Source organism: Heliangelus exortis, chromosome 21 (genome assembly GCF_036169615.1).
Source record: "Heliangelus exortis chromosome 21, bHelExo1.hap1, whole genome shotgun sequence".
Taxonomy (NCBI): Eukaryota; Metazoa; Chordata; class Aves; order Apodiformes; family Trochilidae; genus Heliangelus; species Heliangelus exortis.
Window position 1 is genome coordinate 6,524,137 of NC_092442.1, and position 17,688 is coordinate 6,541,824.

The 17,688-nt window shown below is 59.6% G+C and overlaps 6 protein-coding genes and 2 non-coding genes across 14 annotated transcripts in view; 5 read left to right on the top strand and 3 right to left on the bottom strand.

Annotated features, from left to right (window-relative positions):
• The window catches only part of SUPT6H (SPT6 homolog, histone chaperone and transcription elongation factor), a 27,808-nt gene extending 25,762 nt beyond the window's left edge, over positions 1 to 2,046 (top strand). For all 4 annotated transcript variants that reach the window (XM_071765463.1, XM_071765461.1, XM_071765459.1 and 1 more), the window contains exon 37: positions 4 to 2,046. In XM_071765463.1, the coding sequence (XP_071621564.1) occupies positions 4 to 190 (187 nt within the window). In that variant the 3' untranslated portion in view covers positions 191 to 2,046. The remainder of the gene's footprint in view (positions 1 to 3) is intronic.
• A 950-nt stretch (positions 2,047 to 2,996) lies between these two features.
• Positions 2,997 to 5,280, bottom strand: PROCA1 (protein interacting with cyclin A1). The gene is made up of 4 exons (XM_071765210.1): positions 4,798 to 5,280; positions 3,875 to 4,007; positions 3,634 to 3,768; positions 2,997 to 3,548 (listed from the first exon to the last, which is right to left on the bottom strand). Exons 1-4 carry the CDS (start codon positions 4,985 to 4,987, stop codon positions 3,041 to 3,043), a joined length of 966 nt encoding a protein of 321 aa, XP_071621311.1. The 5' UTR covers positions 4,988 to 5,280; the 3' UTR covers positions 2,997 to 3,040.
• A 576-nt stretch (positions 5,281 to 5,856) lies between these two features.
• On the top strand, positions 5,857 to 7,312 carry LOC139806082 (adenine phosphoribosyltransferase-like). The gene is made up of 6 exons (XM_071765212.1): positions 5,857 to 5,920; positions 6,046 to 6,186; positions 6,332 to 6,425; positions 6,505 to 6,651; positions 6,731 to 6,826; positions 6,931 to 7,312. The coding sequence occupies exons 2-6, from the start codon at positions 6,064 to 6,066 to the stop codon at positions 7,056 to 7,058; spliced, it is 588 nt and encodes a 195-aa protein (XP_071621313.1). The 5' UTR covers positions 5,857 to 5,920; positions 6,046 to 6,063; the 3' UTR covers positions 7,059 to 7,312.
• On the bottom strand, positions 7,275 to 10,493 carry RAB34 (RAB34, member RAS oncogene family). Of its 4 annotated transcripts, XM_071765205.1 has the most exons (11): positions 10,397 to 10,493; positions 9,477 to 9,593; positions 9,291 to 9,382; positions 8,855 to 8,920; positions 8,541 to 8,642; positions 8,408 to 8,472; positions 8,273 to 8,324; positions 8,035 to 8,116; positions 7,855 to 7,945; positions 7,661 to 7,768; positions 7,275 to 7,570 (listed from the first exon to the last, which is right to left on the bottom strand). In XM_071765205.1, the coding sequence occupies exons 2-11, from the start codon at positions 9,531 to 9,533 to the stop codon at positions 7,503 to 7,505; spliced, it is 783 nt and encodes a 260-aa protein (XP_071621306.1). In that variant the 5' UTR covers positions 9,534 to 9,593; positions 10,397 to 10,493; the 3' UTR covers positions 7,275 to 7,502. The 4 variants fall into 4 exon arrangements, with proteins under 4 accessions (XP_071621306.1, XP_071621303.1, XP_071621304.1 ...); XM_071765202.1 differs by lacking the exon at positions 10,397 to 10,493 and having other exon boundaries at positions 8,035 to 8,128; positions 9,238 to 9,382; positions 9,477 to 10,194; XM_071765203.1 differs by lacking the exon at positions 10,397 to 10,493 and having other exon boundaries at positions 9,238 to 9,382; positions 9,477 to 10,190.
• A 215-nt stretch (positions 10,494 to 10,708) lies between these two features.
• Positions 10,709 to 12,978, top strand: RPL23A (ribosomal protein L23a). The gene is made up of 5 exons (XM_071765213.1): positions 10,709 to 10,856; positions 11,353 to 11,533; positions 11,790 to 11,966; positions 12,365 to 12,434; positions 12,913 to 12,978. Exons 1-5 carry the CDS (start codon positions 10,832 to 10,834, stop codon positions 12,925 to 12,927), a joined length of 468 nt encoding a protein of 155 aa, XP_071621314.1. The 5' UTR covers positions 10,709 to 10,831; the 3' UTR covers positions 12,928 to 12,978.
• On the top strand, positions 11,645 to 11,717 carry LOC139806287 (small nucleolar RNA Z17). The gene has a single exon (XR_011730202.1). It is a non-coding gene; the product is annotated as a small nucleolar RNA Z17 (small nucleolar RNA).
• Positions 12,222 to 12,289, top strand: LOC139806299 (small nucleolar RNA SNORD42). The gene has a single exon (XR_011730214.1). It is a non-coding gene; the product is annotated as a small nucleolar RNA SNORD42 (small nucleolar RNA).
• A 2,502-nt stretch (positions 12,979 to 15,480) lies between the features above and the next one.
• On the bottom strand, positions 15,481 to 17,612 carry TLCD1 (TLC domain containing 1). Its single transcript, XM_071765211.1, has 4 exons — positions 17,341 to 17,612; positions 17,074 to 17,156; positions 16,674 to 16,756; positions 15,481 to 16,239 (listed from the first exon to the last, which is right to left on the bottom strand). The coding sequence occupies exons 1-4, from the start codon at positions 17,535 to 17,537 to the stop codon at positions 15,844 to 15,846; spliced, it is 759 nt and encodes a 252-aa protein (XP_071621312.1). The 5' UTR covers positions 17,538 to 17,612; the 3' UTR covers positions 15,481 to 15,843.
• Between the last annotated feature and the right edge of the window lie 76 nt (positions 17,613 to 17,688).

The following is a 17,688-nucleotide window of genomic DNA, read 5'->3' on the forward strand; positions in this document are numbered from 1 at the left end:
CAGGACCAACAGTCATGCTGCCATCGACTGGGGGAAGATGGCCGAGCAGTGGCTCCAGGAGAAGGAGGCTGAAAGGAGGAAACAGAAGCAGAGGTTGACTCCTCGCCCATCTCCCAGTCCCATGATTGAGAGCACGCCCATGTCCATCGCAGGGGATGCCACACCACTGCTGGATGAGATGGATCGATAGGACCTGATCCCCCAACCTCTACTCTCTTCTCTTAGGAAGGGGAAGGGAGAGTGAACAGTTAAAAAACAATTTCCCTTTCCTAAGCCACGTAACTCCTGTTTTATACGTCGTGAGATAATGGGAATTGACTCTTGGTGACATGCACCTGAGCGAATGAATAGACTTGGCAGGGCTAGTCTAAATATATATACTATATATATATATAAAAATATATCATAGGAAAGGACGCTGCAGTGGTCTCTGCGTTCCGGGCCCTCGTTCACCACTTTGGAAGCTCACCACGTGAATTATGAGGTCAAACAAGTCTGTCCTTGTACACCCACAGCAGTCTGCTTTTGCCACAAAGACTGGGAAGCAAACCTAGCTGCAGGTGCAGACCATCAACCTGGAGTGAGCCTGTTCCATTTGGATTCTTCTAAACCCTGACTGTCACCTCTCCCAGCCTTGAGAGCACAAAGCAAAGTCAGGGGAGTTGTGACAAGCAAACAGTTCTCCAAAAGTTTCTGCTGTCATTTGCTCTGTGTTTTTGTGTGTAACGGGCTCTGCGCAGCCTGTGCCAACCCCTTGTGTTGGTAAGGGTCTAGCACAGCAGCTCGGGGTCTTGCCAGAGAGAAATGCTGTTGTACCAAAGGCTTGCTCTCTCCTCTGGCTTCTTCTGGAACAATATTTATTTAGTTTTGATTTATTATTGTTTGTTTTTTTTTAAATCAGACTGCAAAGCAAAGCGCCAGCCTGTGGCAGCTTTCCCGAGCACGGGACAGACACATGGGCTAAAACGCTGCGAGAGCGGCTGTTCCTGTGGCAGAGAACACAGAGCTGCCAGGAGTGCATGGCATCCTCCTCCATATCTGCTCAACCCTGCCCAGTTGTAACCAAGAAGGTTGAATAAATAACATTTCGACTGAATGCTAGTCAAGAGGTTTTCTGCCTCTGTGCCCTGTGCTTCATCTCTGCTCTCTCCTCTTAGCAATGGTTTTGCTTAGAAGCAGCTTTCACTGGTGGAAGTCCTTTCTCTTCTTCTTCCTTTGTTGCTTGGAGTTGTCCTCCCTGTTCTGAAACTTTTCATGGAGAAGCTGATTCCTGTTGAGCTGATCAAGAATAATGTCTTGTTTTGAACGTGCCATATAGAGATGTGGCACTGACATCCCAGGCAGCTCCTGGAGGACCAGGTTTCTGACCAGGAGAGGTACTTGGAGGGCCTGGGAGTGTTGCAGTTAATGCAGATAACTCTGGTTGTGTCCAAGCAGCCCACTGCCGTATTGCAGGGTGACTGCCAGCACTGGGAGACATTTCTGAACTGGAAAGTTCCTGCCGTATACACTTTCCCCTCTCCTGCTTTTGTTAGTAGGGATTTTCTATGGAAGCAGATTCTTTGTTCCTTCCGAGTGCTTCTGGTCAGCCTCCCCTAGCTAGGAAATGAGCAAGAACAGCAGATCTTAAGAAACAAAGATCTTTTTTGCATGTAAATGCTCCTGAAGAATGGCAGCAACCCGGGAGACCAAGCAAAGCTCTTTCAGCAGAGAAATGCAGGTCCTGGCTTCCTCCATCCTCTCACCAGTACTGGGGGGCTCACACAGTCCTGTTTCTCCCCTGCAACCTCACAGGCTGGGCTGCAGGACCGTGCTCCAGGGCTGGCAGCTGCCGAACTTGTGGGTGTATTAACCTTATGCTACTTTTTTTATTTTATTTTATTTTATGAAACTCTGTATGACAGGAATTTGACTGGGAGCAACTCCTTACCAGGGATGTGTCGGACCGGCATGGGGAGGGGCTAGTTGTGTGTTGTCGGCTCCTTTTTTGGCTGTCTTTTGTTTTTAGTTTTCCCTGACCGTCAATAAAAATTCTACTTTTGGGAAGCTGCCCGCCTGCCTGTGCTTCCTGCCCTGATGCTGTGGTGGCTGCAAAGACTTTGCACCCAGTGGCTCCTCAGGAGAGGGTGGGATACCTCTCACAGCCTTGCTGCATAACTCCAGGCTTTTGTGATCCACTTATTTCAGGGATTTGGGATTGTACCACGTGCTCCTCCAGCTTTTTCAGGTTCTGGAATTCAGAGCTGGTGCAGGAAGGTCTTTCTAATGGCCACACGGGGTAGGAGAGGGGGAGGCTGTGCCAAACTCGCTTGGAAGTGTTTTGCAGGAGTGGATGGCAATGTCCCCATCTCTGGGAACTGCCCTCAAACTTGTTGCTACAGGAGCCCAGTTTTTGGTGAAGGGATTGGGCTGTGATCACAATCCACCACGCAGGGATGCGGGCAGCTTGCATCTGCCTTTGTCCCAGGGCTGGAAAAGCTTCTCTGTTGTCCCTCCCCAAAGAGCTCCTGTAGGAAGATGGAGCAGCAGCTGGAGAGGGACAAGGCCCCTCGCTGTCGTTGCTGGAGGATGGAGAAGGAGCTGGTGCTAGTGCAGAACCCTGAGCTCCTCCCAGCCAGAGAAAAGGCAACCGGTTAAAAAGAGGAGGGAGCTGGGCGGGTGGAATTCATTAACTGCTCCTCCAGTTGCCCCGGGGAGCTGGAGCTCAACCAGCTGTAGCAGGGAGCTGAAACCAGGGCTCTGCCCTGTGCCAGCGTGGGGACAAGAGCTGTGTCCCCAGCCGGAGCAGCAACTCGCCCTCCCCCATGCCCGGGAAGATGATGTGAGCTGGTGGGAACAGAGAGGGGCAGTTCAAATCCACCCAATACCCCCCTCCAGCTCCAGGTGCTTCCCCCCCACAGTCCCACCATCAGGATCGGCCCTGGGATTTCCCCTGGATGCCATCACCGGATCCTTTTACCCCCCACAGAGACAGGGCTGAGGCTGCACCATCTGCTTGAGCAAAAACTTTATTACTCAGCCAAGACCCATGCAGGAGCAGTCAGGGCTCTGCCTCCATGTTGATTTTCAGCCTCTTCTTTCTGTTTCTCTCCTTCCTCCTCCTCTTCCCGCTGGCGGTGGGGACAGGGGATGGGGAGACTGGGGTCAGCTCCCTGCCTGGGTCCTGCCATGCTGGGGCATCACTCAGGATGGTGTTGGTTGCTTCCCCTGAGTCCAGGGAGACCCAGGGGTCCTGCCCTGCAGGGACAATAGCTGCAGGATGGCTTAGCTCCGTGTTTTCAGAAGGATTTTTCTTTTTCAGGCCTTTCCCCTTCTTTTTCTTGCCTTTCTTACTCCCCTTCCTCTCTTTCTTGGCTGCCTTGAAGGGGGGCAGCAGGCGAGCAGGCACATGATGCTCCAATGGGTTGTCTCCTTCACTTGTGCTGCTCCATGGGGGGCTCAGAAGGACCCCCCTGGGCCTTGCTGCCCGGTCGATGAGCTCCCCGCCGAACTCATACAGCACTGGCTCCTGGGGCACAGCGATGGCCACCGTGTTGTACGATTTGCACCTACAGAGAGCAAGGAGGTGAGGCCAGCCCTGGTGGAGCCAAGCAAGAGGACGGTCCCCAACATGGAGTGAGGACACATACTCACCAGATGTAGAGGTAGGGCTCTACGCACTCCTCCTTGTAGGTGAACTCGAAGCAGGGCACCTGGATGACATTGAAGAAGGCCTGGCCCACCACCCGCGAGGCCGTGTCGTTCACTCTCTGCAGACACTCCTTCAACCTGCCATGGGGCACAACTGGGGTTGGGGGGGGCTACTGGAGGGGCTGGGATCCCCCACTCCCCCCCCGCCCCAAGATGAGGGATGCTGTGGGGCACAGCCGCTCACCTGCGGTCACAGTCGCAGTGGCTGATGGTGTGCCAGCGCAGGTTGCGGTACCCGTAGCGGGCGGTGAAGGGGTGGATGACGTGCTGGCAGTGGTCATGGTCCCGGCAGCACCGGTCCGTGTCCCGGTGCTCCCCTGCAGAGCAGGTAACAGGGTCAGGCAGGGCTAGAGGGAGGGGCACACTGGGGCTGGGGGATGAACTGGGCTAGGACTGGGATTGGAAGTCAATTGGCTTGAGATGGGACTGGAACTGTACTGGGATGGGTAGAGGCTGGGACAGGATGGGGACAAGGCTGGCGATGGGATGGGATGGGATGGGATGGGATGGGATGGGATGGGATGGGATGGGATGGGATGGGATGGGATGGGAGGTACACCAGTACCATAGTGGAGAAGAGACGGGGACTAGGCTGGGATCAGGATGGGGACCAGGACTGCACCAGGACAAGAGTAGGACTGGGCTGTTATCAGCACAGGGACTGGGAATGGACCAGGTTGGACCAACGCTGGGATGGAGACCATAATGGAAGCAGAATGGATCAGGGATCAGGCTGGGGACAGAGAATGGATCAGGACTGGACCAGTACAAGGATGGGGATAATGATGGGACCAGTCAGGGGACCAGGATGGACCAGCCTTGTGATGGGGACAAGACACAAGTGAATTGGGATGGGACTGGACCTGAGGTGGGGACTGAATTGGGACAGATAGGAATTGAACTAGCATGGAGATGGATGGGGATTGGAGTGAATCCCAGTACTGGGGTGGGACTGGGCTAGGATTGGTGGGGACTGAACCAGTACTGGGCTGGCATAGGAAGGGATGGGTGGGATGAGATATGATAGGATAGGAAGGGATGGGATGGGATGGGATGGGATGGGATGGGATGGTGGGGACCAGGTCGCAACTGTTCCTCTGCACTTACCCAGCTGCTCGTAGGCATCCGCGTTGCTCCCCGCTCCACACCACAGGGTCCCGGGGTAGGTGAGCCCGCGGCGGACGCGGGTCCGTCCCGGCGGGGCCGCTCCAGCTCCGGGGGCGGCTGCCAGCAGCGGGGGGAGGAGGAGCAGGAGAAGGAGGAGGAGGAGGCGACGGAGCAGCCCCGGGGTGCACATGGCCCCGCGCCGATCGCTGCCCAGGGGCCGCCTTATAGTTCCTCGCAGCCCGCCCACGCGGGGGGGCTCGCCACGGCCCGGTACGGCTCACCACGGCACCGTGCGGGGTACTCCCGGAGAGCCGCGGTGTTGGAGCCGCGGCGCATCCCAGACCGGCAGCCCGCGGAGAAGGGGTTACCCCTCCCGGTGGGGCCGGGCCCCGTTGCTGTGGTAGCCGGTGGGGTGATGTGCCGGGGACCGGTAATGTGCCGGCCCCAACGCCCCCGCCCCATGACGCACCGGCCCTCACAGGACCCCCGGCCCCGCGGCAGCCCCGAAGGGAGAAGGATGCTCCTTGTGTCCCCATGTCCCACCCCACGGATGGTCTCCGTGCCCAGCAGGGCTGCTAGTGCTCGGCCCCTGTGGCTGTGTCCCTTCCACAGAGCCCCTTGGCACTCCAGACATGGATTTGGCACACCAAGTGGCTGGGGAAGCCAGTGCTTGGACAGGCAGGACGGTGCCCCAACACCCCAAGGGGGATGTGTGTGGCCACAGAAAGTTCCCACACTGCCCAAGACCCACAGGCTGCAGAGCTGCACCCTGAGCATCACCCCAGCTTGCTGACCCCGGCATCCATGGGGTGCCTCAGGCACCATGCCACCTGCACCATGCCCTGGCAGGGCTGGAGCACACAGCTGGGTGCTGGGGACACCAACATGGGATGTGAATGTCCCTGCCTTGGTGTTTCCTACTGTGCACCCACCAGGGACAGCAGAGTGGGGGTCACATCTCAGGCTCCTGCCTGGCACCAGCCCAGGCCTGGCAGATGGTGCTGGCACAGGCCCAGTGCCACAGGGGCCAACCCAGCTCAGCTGTTGCTGTCTGTGACACTTCCCGTGACAGTGACTCTCCCTTGACAGTCCTGCTCAGCTCAGTCTCACCACCGGCACCCAGGTATGGAGGAGACTCGGGCACCCTGGGGCCCTGGGGTGGCCACGTGTGGGGTGGGGGTCCCCATGGAGGCCTGTGGGTACTTCTGTTGGGGGGTCTCATTCTTGTTGCGTGCTCAATGCCCACAGTGCCTGCAGTCCCTGCATATGGACCTGTGCCACGTCCCTGCCACCCGGGAGAAGGGCTGGTACTTGGCACTGATGGCCTCCAACATCAAAGGTCCCAACTATGCCTGGCTGGACCCCTCCCGGCTCTACTGCCACCCGCAAGTACCCAGTGCCTGGGGTGGATGGCACCCACGGGGGTGCCGGGGTGGGCTGCAGCTCTGTGGGGCACCCAGCTGTGCCCAAGGGCACAGGGCTGCAGGTGGCCACAATAGGCTGCAGGCACACAGCACTCCTGCTCTCCCCCCAGGGCTTGCAGGACTGCCTGGCCGACCTGCTGCAGCCCTTCCAGGGAGACCCCATTGACATGGTGGCTGGCATCGATGCCATGGGCTTCATCCTGGGTGAGCAGACATGTGGGTGAGCCCAGGGTCCCTGTCCCTCCTCCCTGCAGGGGCTGATGGTGCCATGTCCACCCCCCAGGTGCTGCCATCGCTGCCATGCTGCAGAAAGGCTTCCTGGCCATCCGCAAAGCTGGACACCTCTGCGTGCAGACACTGACACAGCCCTACACCGACTACTCAGGCCGAGAGAAGGTGATGGAGGTCCGCACCGATGCTATCTCACCAGGTGAGCTCCTGTCTTGGCTGGGGGGAGGGCTCTCAGGGTGGGCACTGGGCACTCAGCTGCAGCCTCTGTCCCATCCCAGGTCTGCGCATCCTGCTGGTGGATCAGTGGGTGGAAACGGGGGGCACCATGCGAGCGGCCATCCAGCTGGTGGAGCAGCAGGGGGGGGTCGTGGCAGGTAGGAGGGGAGAGCCAGGGCACCCTTGGGTTGCACCCATGGCTTCAGTATGACCACCATCCCCATATCCTGTGGTGCTGAGCCCCATCCCTGTGTCTCCACAGGCGTGGCTGCCATCTGTATCGAGGACAGCGAGGGCGGGCGGTGGATCCAGGAGCGTTACAAGTGCTCCCACTGCATCCCCCCCCGCCTGCAGCCCTACTTTGACCGCCACCAGTTTGGCTGGGAATGATGGGAAGGCTGCAGTGACCTGTCCCCCCATGTCCCCCAGTGGGGCTGCTGGCTCTTTGGGGCTGGGATGCCCAGACCATCCACTACCCAGTTTGCCTTTCGCCATACCCAAGATGGCCACCCCCAGCAAAATGGCAGCCATCCTCCTCTGGCTCTCTCATCCCACCAGGGGCCTATGGCCAGAGAACCCCCCCATCCCAGTCCCCAGCCCCACACCTTTCTTAAAAAGCATAAAAAATGTTTTATTAAGACAAATAGGAGCCCGGGGGCATCACCCCCTGTGAGCAGTACCTGGGTTTGCATAGGTAAAGGGAGCTGAATGGAGCTCCCGGCTGTGGGTGCTTGGGCAGCCAGGGGGCCAGGGGGGCCGGGGGACCACGATGGCTCCCCAGGGCCCCTCTTTGGTCCAGAGGCGTGAGCGCGGGGGGGTCCAGGGGCTGTCCCCTCACTGGCAGCACTTGGGTTTCTTGCGGGGTGCCGACTGGTACAGGTCACTCTCGTTGCTGCTGATCCCTGGAGGGACAAAGGGAGGGAAGGAAGGTGGATGGAGGTAGGGAGAGGGCAAGGAGGTGTATCCGCACGGGTCTGGCTAGGGGTACTCACGCACGGTATCACCGATCTTGCGGGTGCTGCTGCGCTCCAGCTCGGCCAGCACGCTGCTCTCGAAGGTCAGTGCTGCCACGCGGAAGAAGAAATCCCGTACGTTCTCCCCTGCCCCGTGGGATGAGACCCCCTCAGTGTCCCCTCACCTGCCTGAATCCCGTGGTCTGCATACCCCCACCTGGCCAGGAACCCACCAGTGAGTGAGGAGACAGCCCAGTACTCTGCCTGCATCTCCTGGGCCACCTTGAGAGCATCCTTCTCCATCAGGCTGTACTGTGCTGGCGTCTGCTGAGTGAGCCAGGAGTGGGTGGGTGACAGGGACAGTCCCACCATGTCAGGGCACAGGGAGCCCACAGGGTGGGACACACACTCACACTCAGGTCCTTCTTGGAGCCCACCAAGAAGAGGATCACGTTGGATGGGTCATTCTCCTTCAGGGCATCAGCCAGCCACTGCCTGTGTGGGATGCTGTCACCAGTGCTGGTGGCCGAGTGCTGTCCTCTTGCTCACACATCAGCAGCACACCCAGTCCAGCCCCACTCCCACCTCTCCATCCATCCCCACCCTCTACCATGTTTGTCCCTGGTACCACCAGGGACTCGAGTCACTTACCGTGTGTGCTCCAGGGATGCCACATCATTTACATCAAAGACAATGACAATGGCTGGGGAGGAGAAAGGGTGAGATGGGGAGTGGGCCAGCTGGTGGGGTGGGACATGGTGAAGTAGGACACAGGGGGGACTTCACCTTGTGCTCCCCGGTAGTAGGTGGAGGCGATGCACTTGAAGCGCTCCTGGCCAGCAGTGTCCCACCTGGGGGAGGTGGAAGGTGAGAGGGGGCCACAGGGTTGTGGGGGCTGGGGGAATCGGCACCCACTCACAGCTGCAGACTGAAGGGAATCCCCAGCACCTCAAACCGCTCCATCTCGAAATCCACCCCAATGGTCGCCTTGTAGTTCTTGTCAAAGGTGTCCTTGCAAAACCTGGGGGGCACAGACACGTGTGTCATCATCCCTAGGACGCCCCAAGACCCCTCTCTGAGGGCTCAGTGCCCCTCATCCTGGGGGGTGACAAGCACCAGAGTCTGGTGAGAACTGGGATCAGCCCAAGGTGTTGCTGCCCTTTGGAGGGGGTGGGGGTCTCTTCCCCTATGCCCCCCCCACATGCAGAGCCTCCTGGGGGAGGGTCCTGTTACCGGTTGATCAGGCAGGTCTTCCCCACCGAGAGGTCTCCCACCACAATGATCTTGGAGATCTTGAACCTGCAGGGCAGGAGGATGCACGGCCACTGAGTGGGTCAAGGGGCTTCCCCCCACCCAGCAAGCCCTGAGGCCAGTGGAGTTTGTGGGGTGGGTGGGTGTCACCCCACAGCCTCCCCGTGTCCAGCAGCCCCTCTGCAGCCTGTCTGTCCTGCCCTGCTCAGCCCAGACCACCGCGTGGGTGTCCCCCGTGGGCCCCCCCACACTGCATTCCTGCGTCATGACGCAGAGCTCGGCACACGCCGGCAGCCACGCGGCGCCGATGCTGGGGACCCCCACCAGGATTGGGGTGGGGGGGGCACAGTACCCGTCATCACAACCTGTCTCCGAGCCAGCTCTGGGACGGGGGGTCCCCAAATCCGCTCCAGCTCACCCCACGGTGCCGGTCCGCTGCTCCTGGCAGGCGCTGGCCACCGTGGGGTGGAAGGCGGGACGGGCGTGCAGGGCGGCCTCCTTCCGAAAACACTGTTTGGGGGGGACAAAGGGAGACCCTGGTGTGACCACGGGGCGGGGTGAGGTCACGCCCACGGCCCCCACTGTCTCCCCCACCCCTGCTCACCGGGGGCAGGTCGGCGATGACCCTGTCCCTGCGGACCGGAGCCAGCACGTTCATCATCCAGCGGGGCCGCCTGGGTGGCCGGGGGGAGCGGGGAGGGGCTAAGGGCCACCGCGAGGGCTGGGGACAGGGGGAGCGGTGATGTTCCCGTGTCCCAGCTGTCCCTATGCACAGCATCCCGTAATACGGCTGTCCCTGTGTCCCCAAGTGGGGCTGTCTCCTTGTCTCTGTTCTCTCCGCATTCCCCGGGACATAGCTGTCCCCTTGTCCTGACTGTCCCCATATCCCTCAGCATCGCTGTCCCCGTGTCACAGTCACCCCGAGTGTGGCTGTCCCCATGTTCCAGCCGTCTCCATGTCCCCAGGTGTAGCTGTCCCCACACTCCAGGGCACAGATATTCCCATGTCCCAGACATCCCCCAAGCCCCTGCACACCAGGACACCACTGTCCTCATGTCCCAGTTGTCCCCATATCCCAAGTGTGGCATCCCAGTATATGGCATCCCACTCTCGCCGTGTGCCAGGGGGCCCCATGTGGCGGTCCCCCGGACCCCGTGTCCCACTTCCTCCAAGTGTGGCTGTCCCCATGTCTCCCCCAACCCCGTGTCCCACCTCCCCCACGCATGCCTATCCCGTGTCCCATCCATCCCCAGCATTCTCGCATCTCTCCTGTCCCTGTGTCCCACCCATCCTCGTGTCCTCACGTGTGCTTGTCCCTATGTGCCCCCATCCCCGTGCACGTCCATACCCGTGTCCCAACTCTTCCCGCCGTGTCTCCCACCTCGTGTCCCCCCCTGCACGGTCCCCACCGTCCCAAAACACGTCCCCACGCCTTATTCCAGTCCACGGCCAAGCCCTCCCCGCCCCATCCCGTTGCCCTTCCCGGGGGTATGATGTGAGGGAGGCGTCCCCGTTACCGCGAACCTCCCGGCTCCGGTAGCGGTGCTCGGTGCTGCACTCCTAGCCCCGGAGGAACGGGCGTCCAGGCCACTCCCCCGCCCCCGCGGGAAGGGGGGAGTGGCCTGGACGACCGTTCCTCCGGGGCTGGGCCACCGCACTGCTGCCTACGCCACAGGACCCCGGTAATTTCCTTCCCCACCGAGGGCTCGTCTGGCCCCCCGCCGTCGGGGCGGTGGCGGCGGGAAGCGGTGGCGGAGGACTACAACTCCCATGAGGCTTCGCGGGGCGGAGAGACATGTGAGCATGCGTGAACGAGGCACCCGGTGAGTACTACCGTTCCCGGCGTGCCCCGCGGCGCCGCGAGAGTTGTGACGGTTGAGAGAAACTCTCGCGAGATTTTGGGCTATAAGCCCGTGCGGTGCGGGGCGGGAGACCCCTTTCGGCTTCCGCCTGGCCAAGATGGCGCCCAAGGCGAAGAAGGAGGGTGAGGGCTTGGGGAGGCCGGGTCTGCGAGGTGTAGTGTAGAGGGGGGGGCTTCTGAAAAACCTTACTCCTCCAGGGTGCCTGTGTACGCGGTGGGGTCGGGCTGAGCGGTTTTGGGGGTGAAGGCGGGCTGCGGGCCGGTGCTGGGCCGTGGGCACGTGGAGGTGGCGGGAGAGGCCTATAGCGGCGGGCCCGGTGCGGTTCTCTGAGGGAGGGTGAGACCCCAGCGCCGTGTGGAGACCCTCGGAGGCTGTGGGGAGGGAATGAGTGCCCCTGGTCGCTGGTGAGGTGGGAGATTGGTTTGATGGAGAGGGGCGGGAGGAGGGAAACTGAAACTCTGTTGGGCCTTTTTGGGCAGGTCTTGGTTGGATGAGAGCTCGGGCTATTTGGAGAGGTCCTGTTCGCTGAGTTGCGTAATAGGGGAAACCATGGCCCGTTTAGGGGAGCATGTGCTGGTCCTGCAGAGCCTGGTTGTGCTGACTGAGCTGTTGTTGTAGCTGTGCCTCCAAAGACAGAGGCAAAGGCCAAGGCACTGAAGGCCAAGAAGGCCGTCCTGAAGGGGGTCCACAGTCACAAGAAGAAGAAGATCCGCACATCACCCACCTTCCGCAGGCCCAAGACCCTGCGGCTGCGGCGGCAGCCCAAGTACCCCCGGAAGAGTGCCCCACGGAGAAACAAGTACGTGGGGGGCGTGAGCTGGGCTGGGGACCTCTGCCTTGCTGCAGATCCCAGGGTGAGACTTGCTACCTGCCCAGCATACACCTTGGTGGCAGAGCAGTGGGTGCTTGGGGTGCAGGTGATGATTTTAAGCGACCAAAGCCTGAGAGTGGGTGATTAGAACTTTTTTGACAACTGATGCATCCCAAAGAAAGCTCCTGGAGTGCAGAGGTTACATCTGCCAGTCTCTGTTGACCATAGGATCTCTCTCCTGCAGGCTGGACCATTATGCCATTATCAAGTTCCCTTTGACCACAGAATCAGCCATGAAGAAGATTGAGGATAACAATACCCTGGTGTTTATTGTTGATGTCAAGGCAAACAAGCACCAGATCAAACAGGCTGTCAAGAAGCTGTATGATATCGACGTGGCCAAGGTCAACACATTGATCAGGTGAGAATGGGGGAGAACAGGTGAGGTGCTTCCAAGAGCCCAGAGTGGCTTTTAGCAGGAAATAGGAATGGGGTCTGAGTGTCAGCAGTTGTGGGTGCTCTTGGGGGGGTGGGATTAAGCTCCACAGTGTTTTCAGTGTTCCAAGTTTTGAGAAATGCAGCTTGTGACTGAGCATATCTTGAGTGGAAGTAGGAAGTGTTGGCAGACCAGAGGCTCATTTTCATCAGGGACCTCTTCTGACACCTGGGCAGTCTTGTGCAAATGATGTGAACTTTTTTTGACCACTGAGTAAGGTGATGTTTCCAAAGGAACCACTGATGCACGCTGTGATAGTGGGAGCAGGGATCATGTAGGAGCAGTTGTGTGTCTCTCTTCTGATGCCTCTTGTTCCTCTCTAGGCCTGATGGGGAGAAGAAGGCTTATGTCCGACTGGCTCCAGATTATGATGCGCTGGATGTAGCCAACAAGGTGAGAAATGAAACTTTGTAGCTTCTGTCTTGTATATCCTGTGCCCCGTTGTCCTTCCAGGCACACAGTGAAGGTACTTGTGCTTCAAGCACGGCAGCTCTTCTGTGGAGTGTCCTGGTTGTTAGGTGGGATTAGAAGCAAGAGCAGGTTGTCAAAGCACAGATCCTTCTGGAATGGAAGATGGTGAGGTTACATGTGAAAAGTTAACTAAGAAAAAACTGCTGTTCTTCAGCTCCTCCAGGGAGGGGCTCCACAGGGCTGCAGCAGAGAAGATGCAGAGATCCTGCAGCTTCTGAGTTGACAGAGTGTTTAATGAGCTGTTGGGAGCTCATTAGAAGAGAGGAAAATGAGGTGCAGGAGGGGTTTCTGTTTCAGTCCTGAGGTCAGCAGGAGGCAGCAGGGGTACAAACCAGAGTGTGGGAGGCTCTGCCTTTCTGCACCCATCACATCTGTTCTGACATGGTTTGCTTCTTTCCAGATTGGAATCATCTAGACTGCATGGAACGAGGACTGTACAGACGGGATAATAAACCCTGTGACACCACTCGGGGCTCTTGTGTTTTGTGACAGCACAGCCCATGCCAAAGAGAGCACCCAGCAAAGCTTGGGGGATGTTTTGATTCTGGTGAAGGGGGCCCCTCCCTCCCTCCCTCCCTCCCTCCCTCCCTCCCTCCCTCCCTCCCTCCCTCCCTCCCTCCCTCCCTCCCTCCCTCCCTCCCTCCCTCCCAGCACTCGTAGGGCAGAGCTGGCTGCTCTGACAGAGCCCCAGATCACTGACCTGATCTCTTGGCTGTTGGTAAACAGGAGGTGGCACTCACCTACATGCCATATAGCCCCATTTAGCCCAGGCCTCTGTTATCCTCCTGCTTTTTTTTTTTTTTTTTTTTTCCCCCACTGTGTAATTACTCTGTTTGTCATTGGTGTTCTGGTGCCCTGCAGATCTTCCTGGTGAATGTTTGTGTGTACTGTGAGTTGATGGGTGCCTGGGAGAGAGGTAGTGACTGCAACAAAAACCTGTTGGTGGTTCAGATCCAGCATGAGCAGAGTGTCACCGTCTTTTCTGAGTGTATCAGCTGTTTGCTTGTGCTGCCAGCTCCACTTGACCAAGCCCTTGTGCTAATCCAGTCGCGGGGGCTTTATGTGGGGGTTTATTTTGGTGTGATCCCTGCATGGCAGCCTGGGACTCAGACTGGTTTCCCTGACAGGGTTCATGTTACATGTCCTGTAACCTCACGGGGTTTAAACTTGCTTCACTGCTGTTCCCAGACTCACTGCTCTTGCTGCCTCAGTTTTGCTTCCTCAAATTGTAGATGTATCCAGCTTTTCGGAGCCCCTGGGAGAGTCACAGGAGAGTGGAGTGCTGGGTGAGCAGGGAAGGAAGCAGTACAGATAAGCCTTCAGGGGCACTTGATATTAAGTATGTAGATGGTGAAAGGCCTGACCAAATATTGATCGAGGTAATTGAGCTCTTGGGCGGTGGGACATCGAGTTCCTTGGAGTCTCCAATCGGAGGGTGGTGGAATCCTGGGTGGTGGTTTAACCCCTCCTAAGGGTGTGGGTGGATACAGGGGCAGCTGTGCAAGTTGCTGAAGCTGTGAGAGTGAAAATCTGCTGGGTTCTGCAGCCCTTGTCTTGAGACTTCCCTGCACCTGCCTGGGCTCAGGGCTGATGCTCTGGAGGGTTGGGGACAACCTCCTGCCTGCAGCCTGAGAGGGGGCTGAGCAGCAGGGGTCTGCCTGAGCCCTGTGTCTCTCTAGCTGTAGTCACCCCAAGAAAGATGGGGTGGGGGTGGACAAGTGTCCATCTGACAGCAAAGCCAAGGGGGTGAGGAGCAGGTCTGTGCTGTGCGGTGGAAGCTGGGAAGGGATTTTGCATCAGCATGACTTGCAGTCTGACCTGATCCTGCAATGGTTGGTTTCTTTGCTTCCCCCATGCTTGCCTCTTGCTCGGGGCTGGCAGCTGGCCCAACCCACAGCTGCCCCAGCTCCACCAGTGCTGCTCCAGTGCTCTGGCTGGAAGCCAGGAGGGAGCTGGGCTCCCTGCTTTGGGAAATTCATGGTTGATTGTGCGGGGCATGTGTGGAGTCAGTGTAGCCCTGACAAGTGTCACTGGGATTGTGCTGCTGAGGGTCAGGCTGTGCCCTCCCTGCTGAGCTCTGAGTTGAGCGAGGAGGGGGCCAAGTAGGTGGGCTTGAAGCTGCTATAGCTCCCTGCCCACGGGGTGTCCCGAGTGTCAAATCCCTGCTCCAGCTGCCAACACAGAATGGTGTTGGTGTTGCCCATGGGGCAAGGGGGACCCCCTGCTGCTTCCCACTTAATCACTTACTCCAACCACAGTACCTGTCCCAGCTGCTGGTAGGGTTGGTAGGACGGGTCCTGCCTGGAGCAGGTTCTGGACAGGAGTCTCTCTAAACCCTGTGGTTTTCTGCCAATCTGTTGTGATGCTGGAGCTGTCATGTCCGTGGGATTTGCCTCCCTAATGCTCTGGTGCTCTACAGAACCGGCTGGGCCAGTTCTAGCCCAGCTCCCCTGGGGAGCTGAGCCCCCTCTCAGGAAGGCTGCTGGAGGCTGCAGGAGAGTGCCCGGTGCTCCGGAGCCGTGCTGGTGAGGATCACTCCGGAGGGATGTGAGCATGCAGCAATCTTCCAGGAAGTGCCCATGGCCTTTCCCATGCCAGCTGCATTTCACGTGGCTGACCGGTGAGTCATGGAGTCCAGCCAGGCTCCTCGCTGCCAGGACAGAGACAGGGGACTCCAGCCAGGTTCCCTACCTCTCCTGGTTCTCTGCTCTGTCCTGGGGCTCCAGAGAAGCCGAGACAAGGGACCAATCCACGGGAGGGATGGGCTCTTTCAGGCTCAGCACAACACAGCTGGGTTGGTAGGACCCACCAGGCTCAGGAACATTCCTGGAGGGTCCCTAGAACAAAGCAAGTGGCAGAAGCGTGCCCCCTCTCTGCTGGGAATGGGGATATATCCTTTCCAGTGGCCTTGTCCCCTCCATCCTTCCCCTCTCCACTCTGCCCCACAGAAAAGCCAGCCCAGGCGTACTGCGGCAGCAGTATACAGACCAATTTTAATGCACATTACACCCAACATCACCACAGGAGGGAACTCATCCCATCTCTCACAACCCTTTCCGGGCAAAACACAGCCACCCCTGGCCCTCCAGCTGCCTGAACAGAAGTCAGCTTGGGCTGCTTCTCCATCAGCCGTGCCCTTGGCTTTGGTGGCATCCCTGTGGCTCGGCAAGGCTGTCAGGCTGGTCCAGCAGGGAAATGCTTTTTAGGCAGCTGAGCGTGGGGGAAGGCAGGGCCTGTGGCCAGGGAGTGAGCCCTAAGGCACATCAGAGCAGGTTTGGAGAGCCCAAGACCGCCAGGAGCCGGAGCTTGGGTCTCCCTCGGCACGCACGTCTCAGTCTATCAGAAACTTCTCACCATCCACGTCTCTCCCTGCAGAGCCCTTGCGCAGGGAAGGGAAAAAATCAGAGCGGAGGAGGCGGGAGAAGTACATGAGGATCATGGCATCGAGCAGCAGGAGGTTGGCAGTGAGGAAGGCACCCTGGCCCTGCACCTCCACGTAGCGGAGGAAGTACCAGGTGAGGTAAGACTGGGGGGCCAGGCGGAAGGCAAAGTACATCACCAGGTTGACGTACTTGTTGGCCTCGTAGAGGGCTGGGGAAGGCACGTTGCTCATCTTCAGCAGCATGCGGATGGTGAGGAAGATGTTGCTCACCTCCACCAGCAGCAGCAGCATTGCTGCCACCAGGAAGCGGCCTGTGATGATGAGCGAGAGGAAGGCAGAGATGGCCTGGGAGTGGGGAGGAGGACACACAGCAGGGTCAGATCTTCTCTCCCTGGGGAAGATCCTTCCCCATCAAGGTTTGGGCACACACAATGCTGCTCCCCCCTTCAACCCAGAGATCCTAGCCCCCCAGGCACCTGGGCTAATGGAAAACCAGTCTGGAGACCCAGTTCCCTTGGGACCGGTTACACCTCCCTGTGTGTGGAACTGGGACCAGCCTCTGGCTCTTCCCTGGCCTGGTGCAGCAGTCTGTCTGGCTCCAGGAACTTGGAGCAGACACTGGCAGGTGTCCTGCCCCACTGGGCACCCTCACCTTGGGAGCCAGGATGAGGAGGAGGGAAGGGCTCCTGCTGTAGCACAGAAACCCTGCATGGGCTGAGCCCCAGGGTGCATGGTAGCCCATCTGTGCCAGCCTTTTACCTCCCTGGCACTGTACTCACCATGGCATGGTGCACCAGGTACTCCCACGATGAGCGGGACTGGTGGTTGAAGATGATGTCAAGGCTGTCGTGGATGAAGTAGCCTGTGGGATGAAGGAGAGCGTTTGATGGGGGACTGGCTCGACCACCATCACCCACTGCAGTAAGAGGGAACAGTGATGAGGAGGAGGAGGGTGGTGTGACCATGGCTCCAGGTGTCAGAAATGTCTCCGCCCAGGCTGGGCGTGGGGAGACGTCCAGGCCCCCGGGGCTGGCTGGCAGCTTGCAGACTCCATGCTGGTGATTAAGGAAGGAGGCACCGAGAGTGGCCCAGCTCGGGAACTGGGGGAGCTCATCCTGGACCAGGCTGAAGAGGGTGGGGTGGATTGGCTGCGGCCGTGGCCCTGCCCTGGTTCCTTACCCGAGGAGAAGCAGACCAGCAGGTGCCCCGAGACGCTGTAGCCGTCCTGGATGTCGGAAAGCAGCTCCGGAGAGTGCCAGAGGCTGGGGGCAGGAGCAGAGGGAAGGAAGGGGTCAGCCTGGGCGCTGGGCTGGAGGGAACGGCGACCCCGGGAACCCCCTAGAGACACCCCGCCCCCCCCCCCCCCCCCCCCCCCGTGTCTCCTTCCCCGGGGCAGCGCTCGGGGTCGTGCTCCTGCCCATTCCCCATCTCCTTCTCCCCCGGTACCTGAAGAGGGCCCATAGCCCGGCCAGCACGGAGTGTGCGAACGACACCAGGAGGTTCCGCCAGCGCCAGACGCGGCCGGGGCGGCTCCGCACGGCGGCGGGACGGGGCAGGGCCAGTGCCGCCCGTCTCAGCCCCCCAAAGATCCCCACGCTGCCGCCCACCAGCACGGCCGAGGCCACCCGCCAGCCCGGGCCCATCGCCGACAGCTCCGGTAGCCCGGGGCGAGCGGCGGCGCGGGCGGGCGGGGCCCGGGGCGGGCGGATGGGACCCGCCCCCACCCTGACCGCGCCCCCCTGAGGCCCCGCCCCCCGGCACCGCCTGACCACTGACCACGCCCCCTTCCAGCAC